This window comes from Cervus elaphus, chromosome 1 (assembly GCF_910594005.1).
Source record: "Cervus elaphus chromosome 1, mCerEla1.1, whole genome shotgun sequence".
NCBI classification, from domain to species: Eukaryota; Metazoa; Chordata; class Mammalia; order Artiodactyla; family Cervidae; genus Cervus; species Cervus elaphus.
Window position 1 is genome coordinate 49,702,532 of NC_057815.1, and position 27,291 is coordinate 49,729,822.

Here is a 27,291-nt window from a genome sequence, read left to right on the forward strand (position 1 = left end):
AACTTAGATATTCCTATAGAGTAGTGACTGAAAAGTTCTAGGAATGACAGAACCCTTTTCCCCAAATCACATTTAATAGACTTTCTTGTATCTTGATGTTTGCTTGATATCCCAGTGCCTCTTTCACTTGGTTTAGATTCTTCAGTTTTTAAATTATAGCTTAGTCTTTAGTAATTAACTATATTTTATTAAATATAGTTCTTTATGGGATTAAGGGCTTCCCTGATAGCTCAGTTGGTAGAGAATCCACCTGCAGTGCAGGAGACCGTGGTTCGATTCCTGGGTCGGGAAGATCCACTGGAGAAGGGATAGGATACCCACCCAGTATTTTGGGCTTCCCTTGTGACTCAGCTGGTAAAGAATCCCCCTGCAATGAGGGAGAGAGAGCTGGGTTTGATCCCTGGGTTGGGAAAAGCCCCTGGAGAAGGGAAGGGTTACCCACTCCAGTATCCTGGAGAATTCCATGGACTATATGGTCCATGCGGTCACAGACAGTCGGACATGACTGAGAGACTTTCACTTTCATGGGATTAAAGTAGGAGTTGTGTTTCATTTAGAACCTTCAATTTCCCTTCCCTCCTTTTAAAAGGTATCCTTGGTATTGTCTGACTTGAACTGCCTATGTATAAGCTTTGAAATATAATTTAGGACTCAAAGCTTAGTTCTGGAGGTATAGGTTTTTTCCTTTTAATTTGGGAATTAATATAATTTGGGAATTATTTATTTTGCAATATTAGTAAGAAATTGAGTAAATGATGTTGCTGTTAATTTCTTAGAAACTTAACTATAAACTCTCTGGAATAACTGTACGCATGTAGATTTTCTAATATTGTCTTGTAGAACTCTTCTTGTGTAGTTTATTAAAAGGCCATTGATTTTATGATGTTTGTTGAATTGTATCTTACCAAGATTTCCAAAATCTTGGTTGAAATTTATGCTTGTAAGTGGGAAAATTTTTGTTTTATTATTTTCATGCTAGATTGGACTTTGCAATAATTTTCATTACTTCATTTGTATAACCCAAGGCTTTAGAATCTTCAAAAGCACATATAAGTTTTTCATTGGTTTATATGTTTGTAGTTTCAACATATGAAAGACACACTTGTACTTAACATCAAAATTAAAATTTTGTAATTTTATATTTCTATAATAATATATTGTAAGTAGTAATATATTGCTGTGAGATTTAGATATTTTAATATTCTCATTTTTTAAATGAGTATTTTTGCATTGCTTAGTTAATTATTAAGTAAAATTATAAGGCTGTCTCTTCTAAAATAGGGAAAAATTAAAATGACCTTAATTGGGAATTGCATTTCATGGAAAATGGATTATTTCTCTGAATCTTAAATTAAAAATTTCTCTTCAAAATACTTTGACAAATAAGGAGCATTTGTTCAAACTTTGTGAAACAAGATTATATTGTTAGGTTTATTCTAGATAATAGGTTTATTATAAGTTTCTATATGTTTTGAATAGTGTAGAATTGAGCCTATTTATTCTATAGAATTATGACATTCAGATTTCAAGCTTACCAACAACATAAAATTCATATTATGGAATTTTTATAAAGTTTTCTTATTAACTGTAGAGTTCTGTTTATATAACAACCTAGTCAAAAACTGACATTAAACGAGAATAATTTATGATTAGGGTATATATATGTTCTGGCTTACCTGGAATTATCCTGGTTTACACCTGTGTTCTTCATGTACTAATTAACAGTGCCTCCTTTCATTAAAGAAATGTGCTAATTGGGATGACAAATTATATGAATGTATTCACATAATAGAATTCCTTTTAATAAGTGTTTATTGAAGACCAGCTATGTGTCTGGAACTGTTGTAGGTGCTGGGGAAATGCTAACAGTAAATAAAAAGAAATGACATATTGAGTAACTTAGAAAAATTTATCTGTTGTTGTTATCAAAAAGTGACCAGGTAAATTGACTTTGTCATGGAATATAATGAAATCAAATATGTCATTGGTGCAGGATAATTGAATACTGCTAGAATCACAGTTTATTAAATATATTGAAAGGAACCTATTAAGATTTTTTTAAAGAAGTTAAAAGATACATTATAGATTTATCAATACGATGGTAAGAATACATTTTTTTATAAAGTTAATAAGCACTTAAAAATTTTTCAACTTTGTTTTAAACTCATAGGCATAAAAGAAAAACTTCAAATACAAAATGTACGGTGAAAAAGCTGAGTAAAGGGCATAGATTTTAAAATACTGAGAAACACTGATCTAGATCAATCCACAGTGACACAGTCAGGGTCATTCTTCCAACTTTTGAAATTGAACCAAAAATGGATTTTGTCGCCTAAAGGATATTTTTAAAATACATCTTCCTAAAAGAGTTTTGGTGGCATAAGGATAGGCAAATGAGTTGGCCAATCAACTATAACTCCTTTGGCAATTCTTTGGGCAATTAGGAGTTAGACCCTGTTTGCTGATTTTATTGTTTTGACATATAATTCAATTTTATTGGAAGAAGGTGATGTTAGAAAGTGACCTAAGTGATGTTAGTGATACTAGTAAATGATATAAATTCCTTTGAAATGTTTCCTGTGGAATTGCTCAGTCCATATACTTTATATAGTCCTTTTAGTCGATTCTGCCTTCTAAATTGTGGTTTGTGTGCTTGAAATCTTTTTCATATAATTCAAATTGAATTTCTAGGTGCAACATTTTCTGACTAGAACATTTTTAAACCTAACTATATATACTTAGTCCCCTTAGACGTTAGGCTTCGTTTACTATTCAGAAGAATTTGCCGTGTTGTGCTCAGTTGGCCCAGTCGTGTCTGACTCTTTACGACCCCATGAACTTTAGCCTGCCTGGTTCCTCTGTTCTCAGGATTTTTCAGGCAAGAATACTGGAGTGGATTGCCATGCCCTCCTCCAGGGGATCTTCCCAATCTGGGGATTCAACCCGAGTCTTCTGTGTCTCCTGCATTGTGGGGCAGATTCTTTACTGTTGAGCCGCCGGGGAAGCCCCAGAAGAACTTAAATGATATTCAATTGTAATATCTCTAAATATAAATTAGTTTACCTTTAAATACCACTGTTCTACCACTAAGATATTTAACTTTTAAATAATGCAGAAGGACTTCTTGAAGACTCTGTATGAAGTCATTGTCTTTAACTGTTAACAGTTGTTGGGTTTTTTTCCTAAGAAACATTTGTGGTTTACTGGAAGGAGTCTGGGTTTGAAGATCAGACCATCCAGCTTACAATCATGGCTCTATTCATTATAAGCTATGTTATCTTGGGCATATTTTTTAACCTTCTTCAGCCTCATTTTCCCAAGATTATTGAAACAGATAAGAATGCTAAGTACTAGCCCTAGTATATAGAAAGTATTTGGTCTATCGTATGTGCTCTAAAAATGTTTATTGAATCTGAATCTAGATTTCTTTAGTTGTTCAAATTTTATTATTTATTTTTACTTTGTATCAGATTCGATTTCTACTGCTTACATAACAGCGGGGAGAACCATTAAATTCAGTTAGTTACAATGGTTACCAAACTGAAAGCAACTCAGACTTGGATCAAATACTGCTGAAGTTCAGAGCAATTGCATCTGGTTTGTTAATTGCTCTGGCTGCCTATCTCCAACTATTCTGGGAACTACTGATTTAGAGTTGGTTATTAGGTTCATTTTAACTTTACTCAGCACAAAATAAATGATATGCACTGTCTGTGCTTTGTCACAGAGAAGCATGTGGCATAGACCCTGCCCTTAAGGAGCTAACAGAAGGAAGTACCCATTGTGGTCTATCATTTGCCCTTCCTCCCCACCAATTTTCTCTACAGAATTATGAGTGGCACTACGATTCTTATCTAATTTGCAGCAGAGCCTTTAAGCCTGGGTGAGGAGCCAAGAGAGTCCAGGAGGGAGAATGTCATTTGAGATCTATGTGTTTGCCCAGCCTGCTGCCACTGCAATTATCCTGGGACCACTAATGTTATAATCATCTTTTACAAGAAAAGACCTTTTTAAGTATCACTCCTAAATGCAACTATTGCAATTGTCTTTTGGTTGCCTTCTCAGACATTTGCCTTTTCAAAAAGTCGTGTCCAGCACTCCTGAGGTAATTTTTCAGTACTACTACATTGATTGTGGCATTCTATTTCTTATGAGGCTCAAATATTAATATAATTTCCCCTTTCTGCCTCAGGATCACAAATCTAGCTTTTGCCTTCATGTTAAAAAAAAAATTGAAGATCTTTTGTTTTATTCATTTGACAATTGTAAAACTGAACATTTAAGAGTTCTATTAGAAACACGGTTTTTATAAACTTCTTTTAAAATTCCATTTATAACCTGTAATTATTGAATAAGGTGATCATAACTCTTTTAAAGCTTTGAATCACTCTTTCTATGCATTTGTAAGAGAATGTCCCAGTGTGAGAATAGGACATCCTTTTGTGACTGAACTAATTTTGTTTATAGGCCAAACAAACATACGTTGACTTTTAGTTTAATTTTTAAGAGGCTTAGAAATGTTTTTTAAATTGTTTTCTTCATGTTCTACTTCAACATGTTCAAAATCATCCTGTGATGAGAGACCTTGCCTCATTTCTGGACCCAGGTTTTAATTGTCTTTCTTTGACATTCCTTAATATTTATGTCTTGAATATTATCTATTCTCATGGGAAACATTAGATCACCTTCAAAAAATCGTTCTGAACATAATATGTTTTCATAATATGATGATGATAGCACCTATCATACACCGAAATCATTGTTAAAGTCAAAACTGAGAATGAAAAGAACATGCTATTTATCCAGCTGTATTCAAATATGACAGAACAAAGAAACAGCAATTTTAGAATAAAAATTTCCACTTCCACTTTCTCTCTACACACTCACAGTCTGAGTTTGTGATGGGTGAGATCTGTATTACTGGCCTGTTATCTGATCAGATACTCAGTATTGTAATTTGGGAAACTGTGAACTATCTATTATTACGTAAAAAAACCAAATAGACAATCTCCCTTAGTTCAGGTTTGTCTTAATTTAAAAATTTAAGCACACTTTCCCATCAAGTCTTATTAGCATTGGAAACATCCAGGCCCACTTGAATGTTCTGATACCTATGAACAATACAGAAAAAACCGGTAGTCTGGACTGGGCTATGTGGATAGCTGATCAAGTAATTTGTGTCAAGGTTGTATTTCATTTTGCTAGACCTGGAATCAGGGGATTCTCAGAGGAGTCAAAAAGGGTACTAAAAGCCAGAGGACCAACCACATCATCCTCTGAAAAAAGCCAAAATTCCATGATTTGAGAGTCCAGGTTCACGTAGTAGGTCTGGTGGAGGGACACATAGAAATCCAGGTGAGGGGTATGGGATGGGAGGGGCTGGATCAGCACCAGGAGATTAGAATTTGGAGGAAATAAGATCAGAGGGAGAGAAAGAGAGTGGGTATGAGTGAGAGACTAAATTAATAGTGAAAGATGACCACAAACAATGGTAGACATTTTGTGACTCAGACTGAAAGGTCAATAGGGCTTTGTGGGTTGAGCCATCTTAAAGAAAAAAAATATCATAGATACTTCCCTAGGTGAGTTCTCATTTTACTAAGGACCCCAGAAAACATTGCATTAAAACAAAATATTATAAGGAGAATTTCAGCTCTCTGTCTGATGAGTGAAGTAGTTTTGAGAAGTTGGGCCATTTTTTAGTCCCATTTTCCATTTATCATCATTATTAAGAGGACACAAACTATGGCCAAACTGCCTGATTTTGAATCTCAGATATAAAGATTTAATAGCTTAAGACTTGGGCAAATTCCTTAATCTTTTATGCCTTAGTTTCTTCATCTTTGAAATGCAGAAAACAGTATGATCTACTGCACAGGATTGTTATGAAGAATAAATGAGTTAAGATATATCAGGCTCTTCATTGCATAAAACAACTGCTATGTTGTTGTTTTTGTTCAGTCGCTCAGTTGTGTCTGACTCTTTGTGACCTCATGGACTGCAGCACGCCAGGTTTCCCTGTCCTTCAAAATCTCCTGGAGCTTGCTCAAACTCATTCCACTGAGTCAGTGATGCCATCCAACTATCTTGTCCTCTGTCGTCCCCTTCTTCTCCTGCCCTCAATTTTTCCCAGCATCAGGGTCTTTTCTAACGAGTTGGCTCTTCACATCAGGTGGCCAAAGTATTGGAGCTTCAGTTTTACCATCAGTTCTTCTAATGAATATTCAGGATTGATTTCTTCTAGGATTGACTGGTTTGATCTCCTTGCAGTCCAAGGGTCTCTCAAGAGTCTTCTCCAACCACAGTTCAAAAGCATCAGTTCTTCAGTGTTCACCCTTCTTTATGGTCCAACTCTCATTGGAAAAACCATAGTTTTGATTAGACGGACCTTTGTTGGCAGAGTAATATCTCTGCTTTTTAATATGCTGTCTAGGTTGGTCATAGCTTTTCTTCCAAGGAGCATCTTTTAATTTCATGGCTGCAGTCACCATCTGCAGTGATTTTGGAGCCCAGGAAAATAAAGTCTGTCACTATTTCCATTGTTTCTCCATCTATTTGCGATGAAGTGATAGGATCAGCATTTTTTTAATGTTGAGTTTTAAGCCAGCTTTTTGACTCTCCTCTTTCACCTTCATCAAGAGACTCTCTAGTTCCTCTTCGCTTTCTGCCATAAGGTTGTTGTCTTCTGCATATCTGAGGTTATTGATATTTCTCCCGGCAATCTTGATTCCAGCTTGTGCTTCCTCTAGCCCAGCATTTCACATGATGTACTCTGCATAAAGTTAAATGAGCATGGTGACAATATACAGTCTTGATGTATTCTTTTCCCAATTTGGAACCAGTCTGTTTTTCCATGTCCAGTCCTAACTGTTGCTTCTTGACCTGCATATAGGTTTCACAGGAGGCAGGTAAGGTGGTCTGGTATTTCCACCTCTTTAAGAATTTTCCAGTTTGTTGTAATCCACATAGTCAAAGGCTTTACAGTAGCCAATGAAGCAGAAGTAGATGTTTTTCTGGAATTCACTGCTTTCTGTGTGATTGAACAGGTGTTGGCAATTTGATGTCTTGTTTCTCTGCCTTTTCTAAATCCAGCTTGTACATCTGGAAGCTCTTGGTTCATGTACTGTTGAAGCCTCACTTGAAGGATTTTGAGCATTACCTTGATAGTGCGTGAAATGAGTGCAATTGTGCGGTAGTTTGAGCATTCCTTGTCTTTGTCCTTCTTTGGGATTGGAATGAAAACTGACCTTTTCCAGTCCTGTGGCCACTGCTTAGTTTTCCATAGTTGCTGGCATATTGAGTGCAGCACTTGCTATGTAAGTTTAAACAATTATCTTTGTAAAATAAGGCATATTAGATTAGGGCAGGGGTCCCCTAATTTACACTGGACAAGTAATAAATACAATGTAGAAATGGGCAAGGTTTGTGGTGTGTTTGTACAATCAATTGTCTTAAGACTTAGCTGTATTTGAGAATTCCTCAGACCTTGCTAGGAACACTTACTAGTTTTCTCCAGGTGATTTCCTCTTGGCTAGCAGCTTACTGTTCCAGCCTGCAGAGACACTGTACTCCATGACAGCAGTGCCCTTGATGTGCAAAATATTTGAGTATATTTTTCAGCCTTTCATGGGTGTTATAAATATTGTATCTCGAATATTTGGGGATGTCATTGTCTGTATAATCTTGTATTTGTTTGGAACCAGGAAGTCATATGCTCATTGAGGAGACTAAGGGAAAATAGGTTTGGAGAATAAACATAACAGAGGATCTTGACTGCCAGGCTAGGTGCTAATTTCCTAAGTAACTCCAGGTATATTACTTAATATCATGATCTGTTTTTAATCTGTAAGGTATCAAAGTTCAATTTGCTCAACTCCTTGGTATTCTAATTGCCTAGCCTATCTAAAAGATAGGCTTCTCATTTTGTAAAGAAACCCTTTCTAAGAAATTGTATATTTCTAAGCCATGTGTGTTAGTTGCTCAGTCATGTCAGACTCTTTGTGACCCCATGGACAATAGCCCACCAGGTTCCTCTGTCCATGGGATTTTCCAGGTAAGAATGTTGGAGTGGGTTACCATGCCCTCCTCCAAGGGATCTTCCTGACCCAGAGATCGAACCCTAGTCTCCTGCATTGCAGGCAGATTCTTTCCATAAGAGCCACCAGGGAAGCCCAAAAGTTATTCCGGCCCATAAAGGGATCAAACCCACGACCTTGGTGTTATTAGCACCACACTCTAACCAACTGAGCTAACTGGCCACAACATTCACTTTCAAAGCCTTATGTGATATTAAAATTCTAGGTCCCTTAGAGCATTGCTCCTAACTTTTAGAAATTTCCTATAATGTATTTTAAGTGTGAGGCAAGGAAAGATATAATAGCTAGCTTTCCCTTAGGCTCCAGACTTCCTTGGATTAAGAATCAGAAGACCTGAATTCAAATCTGTTCAAATGGTCTGAATTGGTCAAGTTTCTTTACTTTTAGTAGTTAGTTTTTCATCTGTGAAATGAAAATAATGCAACATTTGTGTTAGTCACTCAGAAGTCACTCAGCGTTGTGACCCCAAGGACTATAGCCCACAACGCTCCTCTGCCCATGGCATTTTTCCAGGCAAGAATACTGGAGTGAGAAGCCATCCACTTCTCCAGGGGATCTTCCTGACCCAGGGATCAAACATGGGTCTCCTACATTGCAGGCAGATTCTTTAACATCTGAGCCACCAAGGAAGCTCCTTAGTGGTTAGAATGATAATTAAATTAGCTATCACATAAAATCTTTTAAGACAATACTTTGTTAAATACCTTGGTTTATTTTTCTTAATCCTTATTTTCCTTTCCTCTAACTCTGATGGAGCTTCTGGAGAAAGAGCCGATCCTATAATGCATGTTGGCAATTTTTTTTTTTTTTTTACTTTTCCCCCCAAAGGACCAAAGAATTTTGCATTTAAGAAAGATCAGAAATTACTCTTTTTATGTGTGCATTGTGAAGATGTAGCCATTGACCAGTTATTATCCATTGAGAACAATAATGTGATGAGAGCATATCATGCTCAAGGAGAGATATTTCAGGATACCTTCATTTCCAGACCCTGAAAGGATGAGCTAATAAAGCACAATGGGCTAAAGACCCAGCTGTGAGGTTAGGAGCCTAGATGGCAGAATTCCATGGATTGTTCTTACTCTTTTGGGATCTGCGACATGAATAGACCTCAGTTGATCCAGGAATAGACTTCCTTTTGCAGCTAGAGAGAGAGGAAACTAAAGGAGAGGTGAGTGTGCCTGGAATCTATTCCAGGAGAGTTGAACTTAATTTAGGAGTTGCTGGGTGTCCTTCTCTTGCTCATACACAGTAAAATTTTAATGACATTTTAAGTGAGTGTTTACATTTTAAGAAGAAAATTCTCATACATTGGGTGAGGGAAAAAAAAACAGCCTGTACCTCGATCCATGAGCCACACTTCCTGTGTGGTGGTCCCTAAGTGATTCCTAAGAGCACAATTGCTGCATTTATGAAACTTTTTATTTACTAAGTAGTGGATAGTAGCATATGGGAGCAATGACAATAGCTGACTGATGAGAAAACAAAGAAATTCCAGTATTTTACTCTTTTGAAAAAAGTCATTCAGAATTTAGTCATATTGGTTCAGCTGTTGTAACCAAAGACTGATAAGATAATAGAGGTCTTTGTGGTGGTTTTGTACTGAAATCCTTTATCTTTATGATGCACTGGGGCCCTTTAGAGTGGAAAGCTTTTAGAACTCAAATTAGCTGCTGGTATACTGGGACAGGGGTTCCTTTCTGGGCAGTCACCACAAAGTAACTTTTATCAGGGGACCTTCTGACGGATTGTTATTTTCTTCAGCTTACCCTATTTATTTTTGTTGACTTTCTGCTGTTCTATTTTGTGACATTTAAAAGAACGCTGTATCAAAAAGGCCAGTGCTAAATGGTGGACTGAGCTTGTGAAGTAGAGACATCACAGCCCATGTGATGTGTGAGGAGGCTGCAGTTTGAGATGCCACAGTTTAACCAGGTTACCTGTGGGCAGAAAAGATCAAATGCGGCCTTCTTTTATGACTAGCATTGTATTTTGTCTTTCTTCTCAAACAATGTCCATTTAAAAAAATTAGAACTAACCAGGGAATTGACTCTCAAGAGCTTTTCTTTTCAACTTAATTTAAAATCTTTCTGGATTGTTGACTGAGTTCTGTGATTGATGCTGCTTGGAATTATTGTTAAATTCTTTAATCCTTTCCAGGATTGATATGGAAAAGTATTTATCTATCAGAATTCCTCTCCAGTGTTACTGCCACCTCTCCCCATCATTCCAAACACACTGTTCAAACCCAGACTTCTTGTAATTTTGCTCTTTAGTCCTATTAACTATATTAAAGTAGTATGTGATCCAATAAAGAATGGTTAGGTAGAAGTCTTATTTTAAATTAGCTAGGACACATTTCTAGATAATGCCAAACTAATTTGTTAATATTAGTTTTATTTGACTTGGTAGACTTTGTGTTTTAGCACTGCTACCCCTCATTTTGTAAATATGAAGAAATAAAAAACATGCAGAGAAATTCACAAAACTTAATTTAGCTGTCCTTGCTTGTTCTCTTCCCCTCTCTCTCTACTTCCCTCTTAGTTTCTCCCCTTCGGCCTTCTCTCTTTCTTTTTCTACCAATCCCCCCTCGCATTTCTAATTTTCTCTGTCTCTCTTTCCACTGTTGTGTTTCTGGGTTTTCTCATTAGAAAAAACTTAGTCATCACCATACAGCAGTGATCCACTTTCAGAGGACAGATATTAAGTGAGTGACCTGTTTAAGATTTTTATATTTTAGAAGTCCTAGATAGGGGAATATTGTAAAAGAGGTGAGGCACATCCATTTATTAAAGTGCTGTCTGCAAGGTGCCTCCCATATCCAGATGTGGAATCTTTAGGGACTTCCCAATGCCCAGTCTTATTTCTAGCACCACTGATTGTAATTATGTATATTTCACATGGGCAAAATTAACTAGCAGATTGTGATACTAACTTTTAGGAGCTGATGTTAAAAAAAAAAAAAACACTTGATTTTTAATTTTTTATTCTATATGAAGAAAGGATTTGTCCTAATTGTCTTATTATTTTACCTAAATTCCCATCTATTTTGAATTTCTCTATTGGCTTTGTACCTAGGGACAGGTAGTTATACTTTGCAAAGTTTAAAATAAAGAGTCTATTTTAGTTAATTTTTTTTTTCAACTTCTTCTGATTATGACCAAAAAAGGCTAGAGGGCTGATTTTGAAACTGTTATGGTGAAAGATGGTATTTGAAAACTTTTGATGAGGGAAATTGCTGCTGTATTTACATTTTGAAAAGTGTTTCCTTATTTACACACTATTGACTTCCTATTGAGACTCAAAATTTTAAGTACAACTGGTAAAGAATTCAATGGATCAAACTCAGTAAATCTGAAGTCACTGGAATAGAGGCCCCTAAGAAAAAAATGTGTCAATTTTAAAGGTCTTTCCTAACTGAAGACCATTTTGTGATAGAGCCAAAGGTTAATAAAATCAGTAGTGAATGTAGCAATTTTACAGATAAGCTATTCACAACAAGTGTAGTTACTTGAATAAAAAGCTAATTCAGTTCTAAAATGCCACATGCAGTAGCAGTGAATAGCTGCTTTTAGGTGCTTTCTGGAGGAGGATAAAATACAGAATCACGGCACTCTTCTCTTCAGCGTCCCTGGCTGCCTGTAAATTGCTGTGAATGGGACTGTGGGCTGACAGGCTCTATTAAGACAAACTGCCTTTCTCATCGGAGAGATAAAATAAATCAGGTGTTTAGTCAAATTAAAATACTTCAGCTGGAGCAGGCCCTGGGGAGCACTGATCCACCTGACTAATCTGAGAGAAACTCAAGACAGATGTGGTTTGGGGATAAAGACGACCCCATGAAAAACACACACACACACACAACAAAAACCCTATTGCATTGTCTTTCCAGTTGGAGAATACAGTTTACTGCAAAGAGTGTCAGGGGCAGTGTGTGTGTGATAGTGGATAAAAGCTGGTGCCCTAACTTGTAGAGAAGCTGTGTACGGAAGCTTTTTTTGCTGGTTCCTTTTTTTCAGTTTATGAAACTACTTCTGCTTTTATGGAGAGACTATTTTCTGGCAGTGGTTTTAAGAATCATTTTAAGAGAGCCTGGAGATGAGAAACAGATGATGTAGGCAGCTACTGATGACCTCTGCTGGCCTGGGCAGATCCTCAGGATCTGATCTACTTTTTTTCTAAGTTGATTTGATCAAACCTCAAAATGTAATGTGAGACAAGATTTCCTACATAGAGTTAGACTACCTTCTAAGAGCATTCTATAGGGTTATTTGCTTTACTTAATATGTAGTTAGGTTGCCCCACTATGTCTTATTAAATTGTCTACTTTTAAATAACGCTGGCAGTTGTTAGTTCCTTTGCTATGGCAAAGTTTCACGTTCAGTTAAACTAGTATTTTTGAGATGAAGTAACTCGTGCTTGCAGGTTGATTAGTCAGTGTGATTTAGACTTGATATTATTTTTATTATAGCTGCATACACATTTGCTGTTAATTAAAACAAAAATCCAGCACCACGGATTTAGATACTTGAGTTTAAACCACTACATATGAACAAATACAATGGGTATAGAACAGAAGAATGACTACACGCATATGTATGTATAGTCCTACATACGTGTGTGTGCGTGCTGTCACTCAGTCGTGTCCAACTCGTTGCAGCCCTGTGGACTGTAGCCCGTCAGGCTCCTCTGTCCATGGAATGCTCCAGGCAAGAATACTGGAGTGGTTGCCATTTCCTTCTCCAGGGGATCTTTCTGACCTAGGGATCAAATTGGCAGCTCCTGTTCCTCCTGCATTGGCAGGTGGATTCTTTTACCACTGAGCCACAAAACTAGAAATCAGTTTACATTATATAAGAGCTTATATTATCTAAATGTATAGGCTAATATGTGTGTGTGTACACATATATATCCACATGTATATTTCCCATTTCAGGAGCAATTTTAAATTTGTTATACTACTATGTTTCATTCAAACTGCATTTGTCATGCCACTCACACCTATTCAAAATATATACATGCTTCTCAGATTTAAGGATAAGATAACAATAGCCTTATATGTGCACCTAACTTTTCACTATAAATATACTGATTGTGGCTTGTTTTCTTCTTAAACACGTATCTTTTTAAGGTCAATGAAAGACTTATTTAGATATCATTGAAGTTTTACAATTAAACAACTTGTGTAGCATGCTGATTTGTAAAAAGATTCAGTTAAATCATGTTTCTCTGTAAATTCAGGTATACATGTCTGTTAGTATTGGAAGCATCTATTCATTTATGGATCTGTTAGCTTCACCTTGAAAAGAGAAGGTTAAGAAGCCATTTATATGTTATCCTTAGCTCCTCTGTTTCCTATGCAGGGAAGAAAGGGAAATATATTAAAGGTTTTGGAAAAGATGTAGTTTAACCTAGCAGAGAAGAGAAAATTTTCCAGTCTTTACTGAGGAAGCTAACTGCCAGATCCAACTCTTCTACTGGTCCTTGCCCCAAATTTCCTGTGAATGCTCTTCTTTATTAACAAAGAATTATGTCACAGTAACTTTACCAGTGTCCAGTAAGTGTTCTCTTAACTCACCTCATACATGTTCAGTTCAGTTCAGTCGTTCAGTCGTGTCTGACTCTTTGCGACCTCATGAACTGCAGCACGCCAGGCCTCCCTGTCTGTCACCAACTCCCAGAGTTCACCCAAACCCATGTCCATTGAGTCGGTGATGCCATCCAACCATTTCATCCTCTGTTGTCCCCTTCTCCTCCTGCCCTCAATCTTCCCCAGCATCAGGGTCTTTTCGCATGAGTCAGCTCTTCGCATCAGGTGGCCAAAGTATTGGAGTTTCAGCTTCAGCATCAGTCCTTCCAATGAATATTCAGGACTGATTTCCTTTAGGATGAACTGGTTGGATCTCCTTGCAGTCTAAGGGACTCTCAAGAGTTCTCCAACACCACAGTTCAAAAGCATCAATTCTTCGGCACTCAGCTTTCTTTATAGTCCAACTCTCACATCCATACATGACTACTGGAAAAACCATAGCCTTGACTAGATGGACCTTTGTTGACAAAGTAATGTCTCTGCTTTTTAATATGCTATCTAGGTTGGTCATAACTTTCCTTCCAAGGAGTAAGCATCTTTTAATTTCATGGCTGCAATCACCATCTGCAGTGATTTTGGCGCCCTGAAAAATAAAGTCAGCCACTGTTTCCACTATTTCCCATCTATTTGCCATGAAGTGATGGGACCGGATGCCATGATCTTAGTTTTCTGAATGTGGAGCTTGAAGCCAGCTTTTTCACTTCATCAAGATGTATGTATAGCAAAAAAATTACAGGTAAATCAGAATGTTGTTAGTTCAGAATGTTGTTGTTACATACAAAAAATATGTAATAAAATGTGCATATATCCCATTTATCTGTTCTAATAACTCCCAAACTATTCTACACACTATAGCCAGAATGCCAACATCATCTTTTGTTTAAAATATTTTAGTGATTTCGAAATTTTCTTAGAATAAATATGAAGTTCATCCAGCACGGTCTGTAAGGAGCTGAATGGTGTGACCTTTTCCTACCTCTCTAGCCTCATTTAGTACTCTACTCTCCTTTGTTTTTTTGTTTGTTTTTACCTAAGTTTTACTACCTTCTTTCAATTTCTGAAACATACACTGACACTCTCCACCACCACCTGGCACCTCACAGAGCCTTTGTCTGTGTTGTTTTCTCCTACTGAATAACTTCTTGACCACCCTACAGCTCTTTGAGTAGTTAACTCTTCATGTTTCTGTTAACTTATTACTGATACTTTTTCAGGCATACCTTCCTGAGTCTTGATCCTTCCAGACTTGGTTAAACCTCCCAGCAAGTATCTGTCCTGTTTATAATTCTTATTTAGTTGTAGACTAGAAAAGGCAGAGGAACCGGAGATCAAATTGCCAACATCTGCTGGATCATCGAAAAAGCAAGAGAGTTCCAGAAAAACATCTATTTCTGCTTTATTGACTATGCCAAAGCCTTTGACTGTGTGGATCACAGTAAACTGTGGAAAATTCTGAAAGAGATGGGCATACCAGACCACCTGACCTGCCTCTTGAGAAACCTATATGCAGGTCAGGAAGCAACAGTTAGACCTGAACATGGACCAACAGACTGGTTCCAAATAGGAAAAGGAGTATGTCAGGGCTATATATTGTCACCCTGCTTATTTAACTTACGTTCAGAGTACATCATGAGAAATGCTGGGCTGGAAGAAGCACAAGCTGGAATCAAGATTGCCGGGAGAAATATCAATAACCTCAGATATGCAGATGACAGCACCCTTATGGCAGAAAGTGAAGAACTAAAGAGCCTCTTGATGAAAGTGAAAGAGAAGAGTGAAAAAGTTGTCTTCAAGCTCAACATTCAGAAAACTAAGATCATGGCATCCGGTCCCATCACTTCATGGCAAATAGATGGGGAAACAGTGGAAACAGTGGCAGACTTTATTTTTTTAGGCTCCAAAATCACTGCAGATGGTGATTGCAGCCATGAAATTAAAAGACGCTTACTCCTTGGAAGGAAAGTTATGACCAACCTAGACAGCATATTAAAAAGCAGAGACATTACTTTGCCAACAAAGGTCCATCTAGTCAAGGCTATGATTTTTCCAGTAGTCACGTATGGATGTGAGAGTTGTTCTGTGAAGAAAGCTGAGTGCCGAAAACTTGATGCTTTTGAACAGTGGTGTTGGAGAAGACTCTTGAGAGTCCCTTGGACTGCAAGAAGATCCAACCAGTCCATCCTAAAGGAGATCAGTCCTGGGTGTTCATTGGAAGGACTGATGCTGAAGCTGAAACTCCAATACTTTGGCCACCTGATGCGAAGAGTTGACTCATTAGAAAAAGCCCTGATGCTGGGAGGGATTAGGGTCAGGAGGAGAAGGGAACAACAGAGGATGAGATGGTTGGATGGCATCACCGACTCCATGGACATGAGTTTGGGTGAACTCCGGGAGTTGGTGATGGACAGGGAGACCTGGTGTGCTGCGATTCATGGGGTTGCAAAGAGTTGGACACGACTGAGGACTGAACTGAACTGAACACTTATATGTGTGATTACTTGATGAGGGTGAGAGTAGGAAACTGTCTGCTTTTACTTGCTATAGTATCTGTATCCTTGGTTCTTGATATAGTACCTGAGATTCAGGAAATATTCTTTAATTAAAGTTTAATGAAATGAGTAAGTAAATTTTATACTTGTTTTATATCTCCTCATTCCTATATATCATTAACATCTATATTAGTTGAGCTTGTTTTACTTTGGAAGAGATTTTATGATCCCTTCCAGGAACCTGATTTTGTATTTTAATATTTCTGGATCAAGAAGTTCTTTCTCTCACTAGGCTTAGATTCCTATTGCTGAAATAAAAACTCATTTATAAAAATCATTCTCTTTAGCTAGAAAGAACAACTGGTTACAATCTTTGAGATATAGAATTTGTTTCCATCAGTGAAGTACATTTTCTAATATCATTTCACTATCTTATTTTTCTTTTAATTTTGATTTTAGGCCACCTTTCAGCTCAATAAATCTTTAAGGATTATGGAACATTGACAGTTTATTTAGTTATGTGTTTACTTATTTATTTTTAAGGACATGAATTGGCACTAATACCAAAGTAATCCTAAATATTATAGCTTCTCAACTGACATCAGGTCTTATCTTGTGAGAATCATATATTAGTAAGGGCTAGCCAACATCCTTTGAAGGCTCCCTTTTCCCATGGGCCCACTCAAAAAATAGGTCTTTTGCTAATTAAAATATGTTCAGTTTCTCAGATTGTCCTAGTGCTTTCTTAGCAGAAATGAGGGGAATTTCATAAGGAGATTGGAAGTCTCCTCTTCCACACACACAAAAATTGGCAATCTTTATCTCTTTTGACAGCTGGTGGCATCTTTCTGAAAAGCTTTCAAAGCATAGATCATTTCTTCATAATGAAACCTGTGTGCTCAAATACAGTGGGTTGAAATTCTTATCTTATACTACAGTAAAATGCTCTAATTTCGAGTCACAAAAGGATTCTGTACCCTTTACTTAGGAGAGCTGTGCAATTTGCCCATAAATAGACTGCTCAGCACCATTAGTGCATACCATAAGTGTGCAGTGACATCATAACCTTTTCAACCTTTTCAACCTTGAATGTGTTTTTTCCCTTTGAAGAATGACAAATGACAAAGGGGTGAGTGAGCCCCCCAAGCAATATTTTTGCCTTTAAGGATGAACTTGGGGACTTTAGCTTGAACCCGTCGCAGGAGGAAAAAAAAATCAGTTTCATTGTCACCTGAGGCAAGACAGTTTTATTTATTTATTTTTTTCCTCTTTCTGTCCCTGGTCCCATAGCCAAGAGAGACCTCTGACTTCTAAGCTTCAGAGATAGATCTTTGCACTATAGAAAAATTTCATGAGGGCAGTGATCAGAAAAGTACTGAAATAACATTTATTAAGTACCTACCCTGTCTTATATTCTCTGTTAGTCATTGAGGGTAGAGGTGATTATAGAATATTAATACAACCTATAGTTTCTAATCTTTGGTACTAAATAGCATAAGTTTCCTAGCTTGACAAGATAGATTTGGGTGGAGAGGGAAGGGAAATGTGGTGAAAGGGAGAGAATGGAGTAGTTTGTTCTGTTCTGTTTTGTTTTAAAGAAAAAGAGGGAGGAGTGAGTATTTTATTGGCAACAGTCCTTTTTCTTGGCAGGGCAATGACTAACCCTAGTGCTCATTCCTTTGCTACTCCATAGAGTTCTTGCACTCACAGTGACCTCCAGTTATTGTCCCAGATATTTGTATCTTAGAGCAGTCCCTTTCTAAATCTGCCTACCCACTCACTTCCCTAATTCATTCAGAATCTTCTCAAACTTGTGAGATATCTTTTCACTTCCATTTCAGGTACACCTGAGAGCCTGGCAGAAAAGGAACGGCAGCTCTCCACCATGATTACCCAGCTGATCAGCTTACGGGAGCAGCTCCTGGCAGCGCATGATGAACAGAAGAAACTGGCAGCCTCACAAATTGAGAAACAACGGCAGCAAATGGACCTTGCTCGCCAACAGCAAGAACAGGTGAGCCCTGCAAAAGGAGCTGATGAACTGGAGATGTGGGATGTGCCAAGCTCAGAGAGTAATCACATTGATTGGTTTATTTGTCATAAGCCTTCCTAAAAAAAGACAAGGAAAGAAAGAAGCCTTCTGGAAATCCAGGGTCGTTGAGAATACTGAGGGGATATGTGGAGGACAAAGAGAGGCATAATAGCAACTGGTCATAACTGAAATGATAACATTGTTCCAGAACATTTGGATTTGATTAAGTACTCTGGGGTACTTGTTCATGTAGGTATCACATATATCCCCAGTGTCACTTAACCATGAGTAAATCGCTTCTCTCTGGACCTCTTATTCTCATCCAGTAAAAGAAGATCCTGGTCTAGAAAAACTTTGAGAATCGTTTAACTTACTGGTTCAAGGTAGGGTGACTACACGTCTCAGTTTTTCCAGAATAGCTCTGATTAATGTATGTTTTCCAGAGTAATTATTAATACTCCCCTCTTCCACCTGTGAAAGTTGTCCTGGCTAGGCTGATAAATTATATGGTCACTCTCTTTAGCATAGGTAAATCATTAAAAACAAATTAACACATGGCTCCTGGAAGAATTTGACTTCATTGATTTAGAAGTGAGAAGGAAGAAAAATAGCAAAGTTTAAGTGTGTATCTTTTAAAAAATAAATCACTTTCCCAAATGTTTTTCCTGACTCATAAGAGTACATTAATCTAACAACAAGGATCCTATAAAGTGGTCCCTGATGCTTTAGATCAGACAGATCCAAATTAATGTGCAGTTTTTAGGAATCTGACATTATTACTGGAATTATCTTTTCAGTTAAATGTATTTTATAGGGGTATATAGAGCAATATATGCTCTGTTGATTTTAATGAGTTGTGACGTCTGGTATTTTATATGCTTGAATATTTGCCCACATGTAGGAATATGGACTCAGCCCCTAATGGAAAATAACATAAAGGAACACTGTAAAAAATCAGAAGTTAGAATGTCATTTAGCCATCCAGAGATGACACAGTAATTAACTATTGACACTTGTGAATAAGCTAGCACAAATTAATCTTGACACATTTGCAGACGAGTGATATCTTACAGTGAACACTTTGTAATTATATTTCAAAATGAAAATTAAATGACACTTAAAACTAGGTTGTCATGCTCAATGAAGCGAGCATGTAGCTCAACCGATTGGCAAATAAAATTCAGAATTTGAGCCACATGGTGCTTATGTACCATACTTCACTGTGTCAAACCCACACGTCGAGAGTGGATGATGGTAATTGCACTGTGGTGTTTTGGACGCATTTCTATGCAGCACTTTATCATTTAGGAGGGACCATCAATATTAGATGTCTAGCGGTGTTTCACTGGATTGCTAAGAGGGAATAAATATTCAGAGATCCAGCTTGTATACCTAGAGGTGCAGAGTTGTCCAATTCTGATTTGAATGGTGATAAGCAGAGTGAGCCTTTTCAACCTGATTAAATGCTATTTCCATTTTGCTTCTAAAGCTTTGGGGAGGAGTGGTCCCATTTCTTAAACTGTAGCCTATGTTAGGGGCAGCTTTATCATAACTTCTAGTATGAACCAGTCATCACCAGAAACCATTAAGCTATATTTGGGGGCAGACTGCTATTTGTCATCTTCTGCTGAAAAGAATGTAGTTTGGGTATTTCCCTCTACTCTAGGCTAAAATATCAAAAAGACTCAGGAAGTATACAGCTGAGGGGTAATTCACACTCATTTTCAACACTGTCCATTTTAGAATGTTTTGGAAATAGAAGAAATAGGGAGAGCATAACTCTTGCCTATAGGCATCATGAAACCAAGTCATCCTAAGAGCTTTCTGGCCATTTTTTTCTCTGGCTTCCTAGGTTGGCAGTGAGTGTGTTCTCACTAAGGGGCATTCCCATGGGTTTCAAGCTCCAGCAGCTCAGATTTTGAGGTAATAAGCAGCCTGACACCTAACTCATGTTTTATAGTAAACACTATTATCCTAAAGAAGTTCTTTGCTCTCCTGAGGGGAAGATTCAGTCTTCAATGGGGCTTGCATTAAGTGGTTAATGTTTTTTTTTATAGACCAGATGACACGTTAAGGTGTTGAATTTGTTGGATGAAGCAAGGGAATACAAAACTTATATGTGGATCCTGTACAATAAAACTAACACATTACAATAAAAAAGATGTGAATAAATATGAAATTTTGTTTTTTAAAAAAATGCTTTGTACATTACACATTACATCAGCAATAAAAAAGATAAAAGTTTTTGTTTTTTAATGTTTTTTTTCTTTTGAAATTCCCTGACAATATTTGTAAGCATTATCAGTTCTAAAAATTTTTACAGTAGAAAAGGTCTCACCAAAGTAGGCCATGTATTAAGTAATAGAAAGTTCTTTCATGTCTTTCCTTATGAATTTTACTTTTTAAATCCAAATTAAACTCCTCAGAAACATGTAGCCAGAGTTTTCCTGTCTTTATTCTCCAAGGATCAGATTTTGAAACTCCCATTCTTTCCAGATGACAAGTGCAGATATAGATGAACTGCTCACAAATGTAATACAAGAGGGGTAGTTTTCATGTACAGGTCAAGATTTAGGGGTAAGCAGAGAGATGGCACCTGTTTGAAATATTTCCCTTCTCTCCAACTTTCTGATTCTGCCTCTCTCATTTTATAGGAATTCTTTCATATTAGAAGTACAATAAAACATTATTGTAGTACCAGATGTCCCTCAGGTAATGGCAAAGGTGTAAGCATTTCATTTTAACTTAATGACATTTTATTTCTGATAGATTGCAAGACAACAGCAGCAACTTCTGCAACAGCAGCACAAAATTAATCTTCTGCAACAACAGATCCAGGTCTGTGTATTTATTACTCTTGTCTGATTATACTTAGATACTTTCCTCCTTGAAAATGGAATTTAAAATGCTGCAAATGCACCCTTCTCTTATAAACAGCACCAATAGGGCTTTTATTCAAGGATGTTGTACACAGTTGTATAAGTGGATGTAGGAAATATCGACTTGGTGGAAGTCTAAGCATTCTTTTCCGATGTGATGCACAAGCAGGATAAACCTTACCTTTTTTACCATCTGCCATTTGACTAATACAACCTAGTGAAAACATAATGGTTTCCAAGGTTGCATACTCATGCTAGTTTTATTGCCACAAAACTACTTGCTCTGTAGTTTACCATCTGATAGTATCATGGATAGAGGCTTATGTTTATTTGCTTGTTAGGATGTCTGATTGGGTAAATTATGAGAAGAATCTTATGATCTAGGAAAAGGTTGATAATAATTAAGATATTAATTGCATTTCTGCTAGATGCTGAAAGGAATATAAAGATTAGTAATTGTCTTCAAGAAGCTTATAATTTAGAAATTTCTTTTTTTTATTCCTTTTCTTTCTTCCTTTCTTTTTTTTTTTTGTGGCAGGGTAACACAATATAGAGATCATAATTACAGTGGCCTGAGAAAGAATTCTGGTTTCTGTTATTTCGTTAGATATTTGACGGTTAATTCAACTAACAGCTATTTGACATAGGTAAGGGAAGTGATCTCCATTTTCGGATATGCCCATAGGTGGGTGTGTGACTTCTAGAAAGCCTTAGAGTAAACAATTGGTTGTCTGGTGATTAAACCTCAGGCATACTGATCCCAGAGTTACATGTCCCCACCACAGCCTCTGGGTTTCTCCTGGTTGTTGTAGATATTTTCTATACTGGGATATATTATTCAGCCTAGTTGGGGCACAATATTCTGAATTATATTAGTCCTTTCCTTGGGATTAGTATTACACCTTCCTATGTTTTTAAAAATCATTTACATAAAGTTATAACTTATTTCACCTTACCAATGAAAGTCAATGATTTAGATCTTTGCATCATTGTGTAGTCACACTGAGTGTTCTGGGTAGTAGCCACTGAATTAAAAATACTGATTTGGTACCTGAAGAAGTATTTGTACCTAATTTGGCACTTTGTCCATCTTTACTAGGAAGTTTTAACTAGTGTTTGTTGTTGTTGTTTTAATTAGTTCTGATTCTTTATTCCATAATCAAGTCTATATGTTTCAAAATAATGAATCCGAACATAATAGAGTAGATAGTATGTCTCTGGCATTTTGGACAGTCAAACTTTATTAATTAAATCTTGGAATAATTTCTTATCCTGATATCTTATGACTCATGCTGAGATCCTTAATTAAATAACTGTCCAGGTGTTCCCTTGCTCTGCCCTTATTAGAATTTTCAGTATGTCTCCCACTGCTAAGGTCAAGATTTTTAGCCTGTGGCTTCCTACATTTTTCTCTAGATCCCTCTCTAAGAACTTGGTAGGTGTTAAATAACCTGACTGTTTAGAGTATTCTCTGTTTCTCCTATTTGTAAAGCAGAAATGGAAGAAATTCCCTGAGATGTTCTCATATCAGTTACTTATTATTAATGTTTTTACTACCTCTTTATTACCTACTTCGTTATTTGTTTTGAATATATTTCACTTCTCAGTCCAAAGTTGCTTGCATTAACTGGATGTCTTAACTGATGTGTGCCTGTGGTACTGAGGATCTCAGATGAACAGCAACAAAATTAGTTCAAATTATCTTTGTGAAATATTATAGGCATTTATTGATTACATATGATTCTATGGTCATAACGATTATATGAGTTGAAATCTTTTTCAGGAAACTAGAACATGATCTTAAAATATTATTCATCAGAATATTCAATTTGAGAAGACAAGAGTATTGGTTTTTCAAGTGTTTTAATAGAAGTTCAATTGCTTTAAATTTTATACATATTTCTCGTTGTTTAAATTTTTAAAAATTGAAGCCAATCAGGCCTGATCTCAGCAGTATAAACTATAAAAATCATAGACAGACTCAAAATAGTTACATTAATTTTAGAAATATGGGATTTTTTGTAATAAGAATTCATATTTTATTTTTTAAGAAAAGAGGAGGCAATAATCTGTATTTCCAGTTTAATCTGTCCTGAGCTACTGCTTCACTGCATATCTTGTCAGTGTTTATCTAATCGAGTATAACACCATTCAAAGAATTTTTCAAATACTGGAAAACACTCCTTACCCAAAACATATTCATCTCTGACACAAAGCATGTATTTAATATTCAGAATTTTAGTTATTTTTTTGGAAGGGAAATGGGTTAACTGTATTTTCAAATAAGGTTTTTGGCCAGCTATAGGCATGATCAAACTTAAGAGAGAGACTTTTGTTGGACTCATTTTAATTTGAGCAAAATATGAGATTTAAGGAATGCTTCAAACATTTTTCTATCATGAAGAAACATGTCTCTTTTAAAAACAAAACAGAGATTAAAATAAGATAATAAATACAAAACGTAACTTCTCTTCTAAAACTGAATGAATACAGTGACAATTTGAGATCCCAAGTTTTACCTTTTTCCTTCTTTTAAAATCTTGTATTCTAGAATTTATTTCCTAACAGGGTCAGCAAGATTAAGCCTTGGCAATTGGCCATAGATCCTAAGTATCAGGTGATTACGTTCAAGATTGTTCTTTACTTGGAGTTCAGAATGCTGACTTCTGAATTAGTACTTGTTGCTTTGGAATTTGCAAACTGTAATAAAAAGAAAGGAAAGAGTGTCTAACCTATTATAGCAACCACACACAAACACGTCTGGGTCTATAATAATGTAAACAAATGAAAACCTGAATGATTTGCACACATTGAAAGGCAGAATTCTTCATTAGCAATAGGAAAAGGCAGGATTAAGATAGTATTATAAAAAGTCCTTGAGCTTATTTTTTTTATTTGCAGTCATTCAAAACTTATTCTGTACATGTAGTTAGAAATTATTTCATTTGTGTATTTTTTCCTTGAATATAATTTTAATGTAATTTCACATTGGTAAATTATAACTACATTTTTAAAGAGATACTTTTAAGACTATGTGGACTTCCCAGGTGGGACTAGTGGTTACGAACACGCCTGCCAATGCAGGAGACCCAAGAGACATGGTTTTCATCCGTGGGTCAGAAAGTCCCCTAGAGGAGGGCATGGAAGTCCAGTTCAGTATTCTTGCCTGGAAAATCTCATGAACAAAGGAGCCTGGCAGATTAGAGTCCAAAGGGTCACAGAGTCAGACACAACTGAAGTGACTTAGCATGCATGCATGGTCTTTAAGCCATGATGAAATCGTAAAATGAATGATTTTGTGAACCAGTGTTTTTGAACTTTTGATGAGTCAATTTTTACCATTTAAAAAATCAGGTTAATAACTTTAAATTGTTTTTAAAATTCTTTAATATCAACAGATCTTTAAGGAGGCTATTTGCTTAGTGAATTCCAATCCCTCTGTTTGTGCTTTGGGGAAAATGGTGATTCCTCTGATCTGTTACATAGTAAGTAATTCCCTGGATCAGATCAGATCAGTTGCTCAGTCATGTCCAACTCTGCAACCGCATGACCGACAGCACGCCAGGCCTCCCTGTCCATCACCAACTCCCGGAGTTTACCCAAACCCATGTCCATTGAGTTGGTGATGCCATCCAACCATCTCATCCTCTGTCGTCCCCTTCTCCTCCTGCCCTCAATCTTTTCCAGCATCAGTGTCTTTTCAAATGAGTCAGCTCTTTGAGTCAGATGGCCAAAGTATTGGAGTTTCAGCTTCAACATCAGTCCTTCCAATGAACACCCAGGACTGATCTCCTTCAGGATGGACTGGTTGGATCTCCTTGCAGTCCAAGGGACTCTCAAGAGTCTTCTCCAACACCACAGTTCAAAAGCATCAATTCTTCGGTGCTCAGCTTTCTTCACAGAACAACTCTCACATCCATACATGACCACTGGAAAAACCATAGCCTTGACTAGACGGACCTTTGTTGACAAAGTAATGTCTCTGCTTTTTAATATGCTGTCTAGGTTGGTCATAACTTTCCTTCCAAGGAGTAAGCGTCTTTTAATTTCATGGCTGCAGTCACCATCTGCAGTGATTTTGGCGCCCTGAAAAATAAAGTCTGACACTGTTTCCACTATTTCCCCATCTATTTGCCATGAAGTGATAGGACCAGATGCCATGATCTTAGTTTTCTGAATGTTGAGCTTTAAGCCAACTTTTTCACTCTCCTCTTTCACTTTCATCAAGAGGCTCTTTAGTTCTTCTTCACTTTCTGCCATAAGGGTGGTGTCATCTGCATATCTGAGGTTATTGATATTTCTCCCAGATAATTCCCTGGATGTGAGGCCAAAAAGTTAGACATTTTTTATATTTGCAGGACAGAAATGGGGCTTTTCAAGTGGTGCTAGTGGTAAAGAACTCACCTGCCAGTGCAGGAGACACGAGACGTGGGTTTGCTCCTTGGGTAGGGAAGATCCCCTGGAGGAGAGCATGGCAACCCACTCCAGTATTCTTGCCTGGAGAATCCTATGGACAGAGGAGCCTGGCGGGCTGCAGTCCATAGGGTCACAAAGAGTTGGACATGACTGAAGCAACTTAGCCTGGACAGAAATAGCACAGTTTTTATCAAGTTTGTGGAAAGCAAAACTAACAGATCATGGAATATGGATCCTTGAATTTGGGAATATTGCTCTTGTTCTAATTCCAAAGAACAAATAACTGCTTCAGTAATTTCTTTCTCCTTGTCTCCCACAATGCACCATAGTATCTTAGTCAGTCTTTTGAAGCATTTTATTTGTGAATTATATTGACTAGTAAACAAAATTCACTTTGAATCCATTGGATATATCAGCACATATTTACAACATTTTAATCAGTCATTAAATATAAGTCTAATCTAAGCAAACTAGAAAATATTTTATAACTCTTGATTTCTTGATCCATCCATATATTTATTCATCTAACCTCATTTGACCATGTCATGGTTTTAGAATCTAGAGAAGATATTCTTCATGGACATATCATATTTTTTGGTTTTGATAGAATGTCAGTAGAAACATATTTAATGACAGCATTTTGTTGCTAGAACTTAATCTTTGCAAGAGAATTCACTTTATTAAAATATCTCTATGAGACACTTTCTGTTTTTCAGACCTGAATGGTGTGATCTGTATATTCATGTCTCTTTAGACCCCAATTTTGGAATTGATTCAAGTGGCTGTGTTGTGTACTGTATAGACAGTGTCCTCTCCTCACATCACTGACCTGTCAACAGTAGTCTCTTAAGAAGGAACTGAAAAAAAAAAAAAAGATGAAGGAACTGGTTGGTTGGGATTTTATTTGGCATTTGGCTTCCAGGGCCAGAGCCAGTGATTCAGTTAATTAATATACATATACTGTTATGGGTAAAATTGTGAAACTTGAAGTTTGTGGTTATTTGTTAATCATTATGATTAATATATGGGCTTCCCGGGTGGGGCTAGTGGTAAAGAATCTGCTTGCCAATGCAATGAGAGATAAAAGATGTGGATTTGATCCCTGGGTTGAGAAGATCCCCTGAAGAAGGAAATAACTGAAGCGTTTCCAGACATGTTTCGGACATGACTGAAGTGACTTAGCATGATTAATATACAATATTCATTGTCTTTCAGTCACTGTTTAATTCATGAATTACATGATGAACTCAGTCTGTGGAAGGCCTGAACTAATGCCATTGCTGCTGCTTTGCAGATACTCTTTCTCTTATCTGAAAACTTCTCTTTTAAATGCTCTAATTATACATGCTGCTTATTTATACAACCAAGTGTTTGTCTCTTCACTGAAGCGTCACTCTATTCTTTAGGAGTATGTGAGTATTTTTCATACATAGTGTTTTCTGTTTTGATTATAATATATTCATCTGTGCTGTTTGCATATTTTGTGCGTCTATGTGTTTGTCATGTGGTGGAGTGCCATTAAATGTGTGTTCTCCTTTCTTCCTACATAACCAGTAGACGTATTAATATTATGAGTAGAGAGGTGATTGTTCTTAAACCATTAAACAGAATAACTTGAGATGTACTCTCACCTTTTAAGGAGATAAACCTTGCCTCTTGTTTCCTTCAATATGATTAACTACAGGCATTTCAGGTATCTGCTGAGCAGAATAAGGACTACCTTTTTATGTGAAGTAGTTGTCTAAAGATCAGAAATAATTACTTTATACATTAGCCTTCATGGCCTGCA

At 36.8% G+C, this 27,291-nt stretch overlaps 1 protein-coding gene across 31 annotated transcripts in view; it reads left to right on the forward strand.

The window, feature by feature from the left end:
* Positions 1 to 27,291, forward strand: part of SOX6 (SRY-box transcription factor 6) — a 677,134-nt gene that overhangs the window by 445,733 nt on the left and 204,110 nt on the right. For all 31 annotated transcript variants that reach the window (XM_043902204.1, XM_043902115.1, XM_043902289.1 and 28 more), the window contains 2 exons: positions 18,017 to 18,189; positions 20,977 to 21,045. In XM_043902204.1, coding sequence (XP_043758139.1) covers positions 18,017 to 18,189; positions 20,977 to 21,045 — 242 coding nt within the window. The remainder of the gene's footprint in view (positions 1 to 18,016; positions 18,190 to 20,976; positions 21,046 to 27,291) is intronic.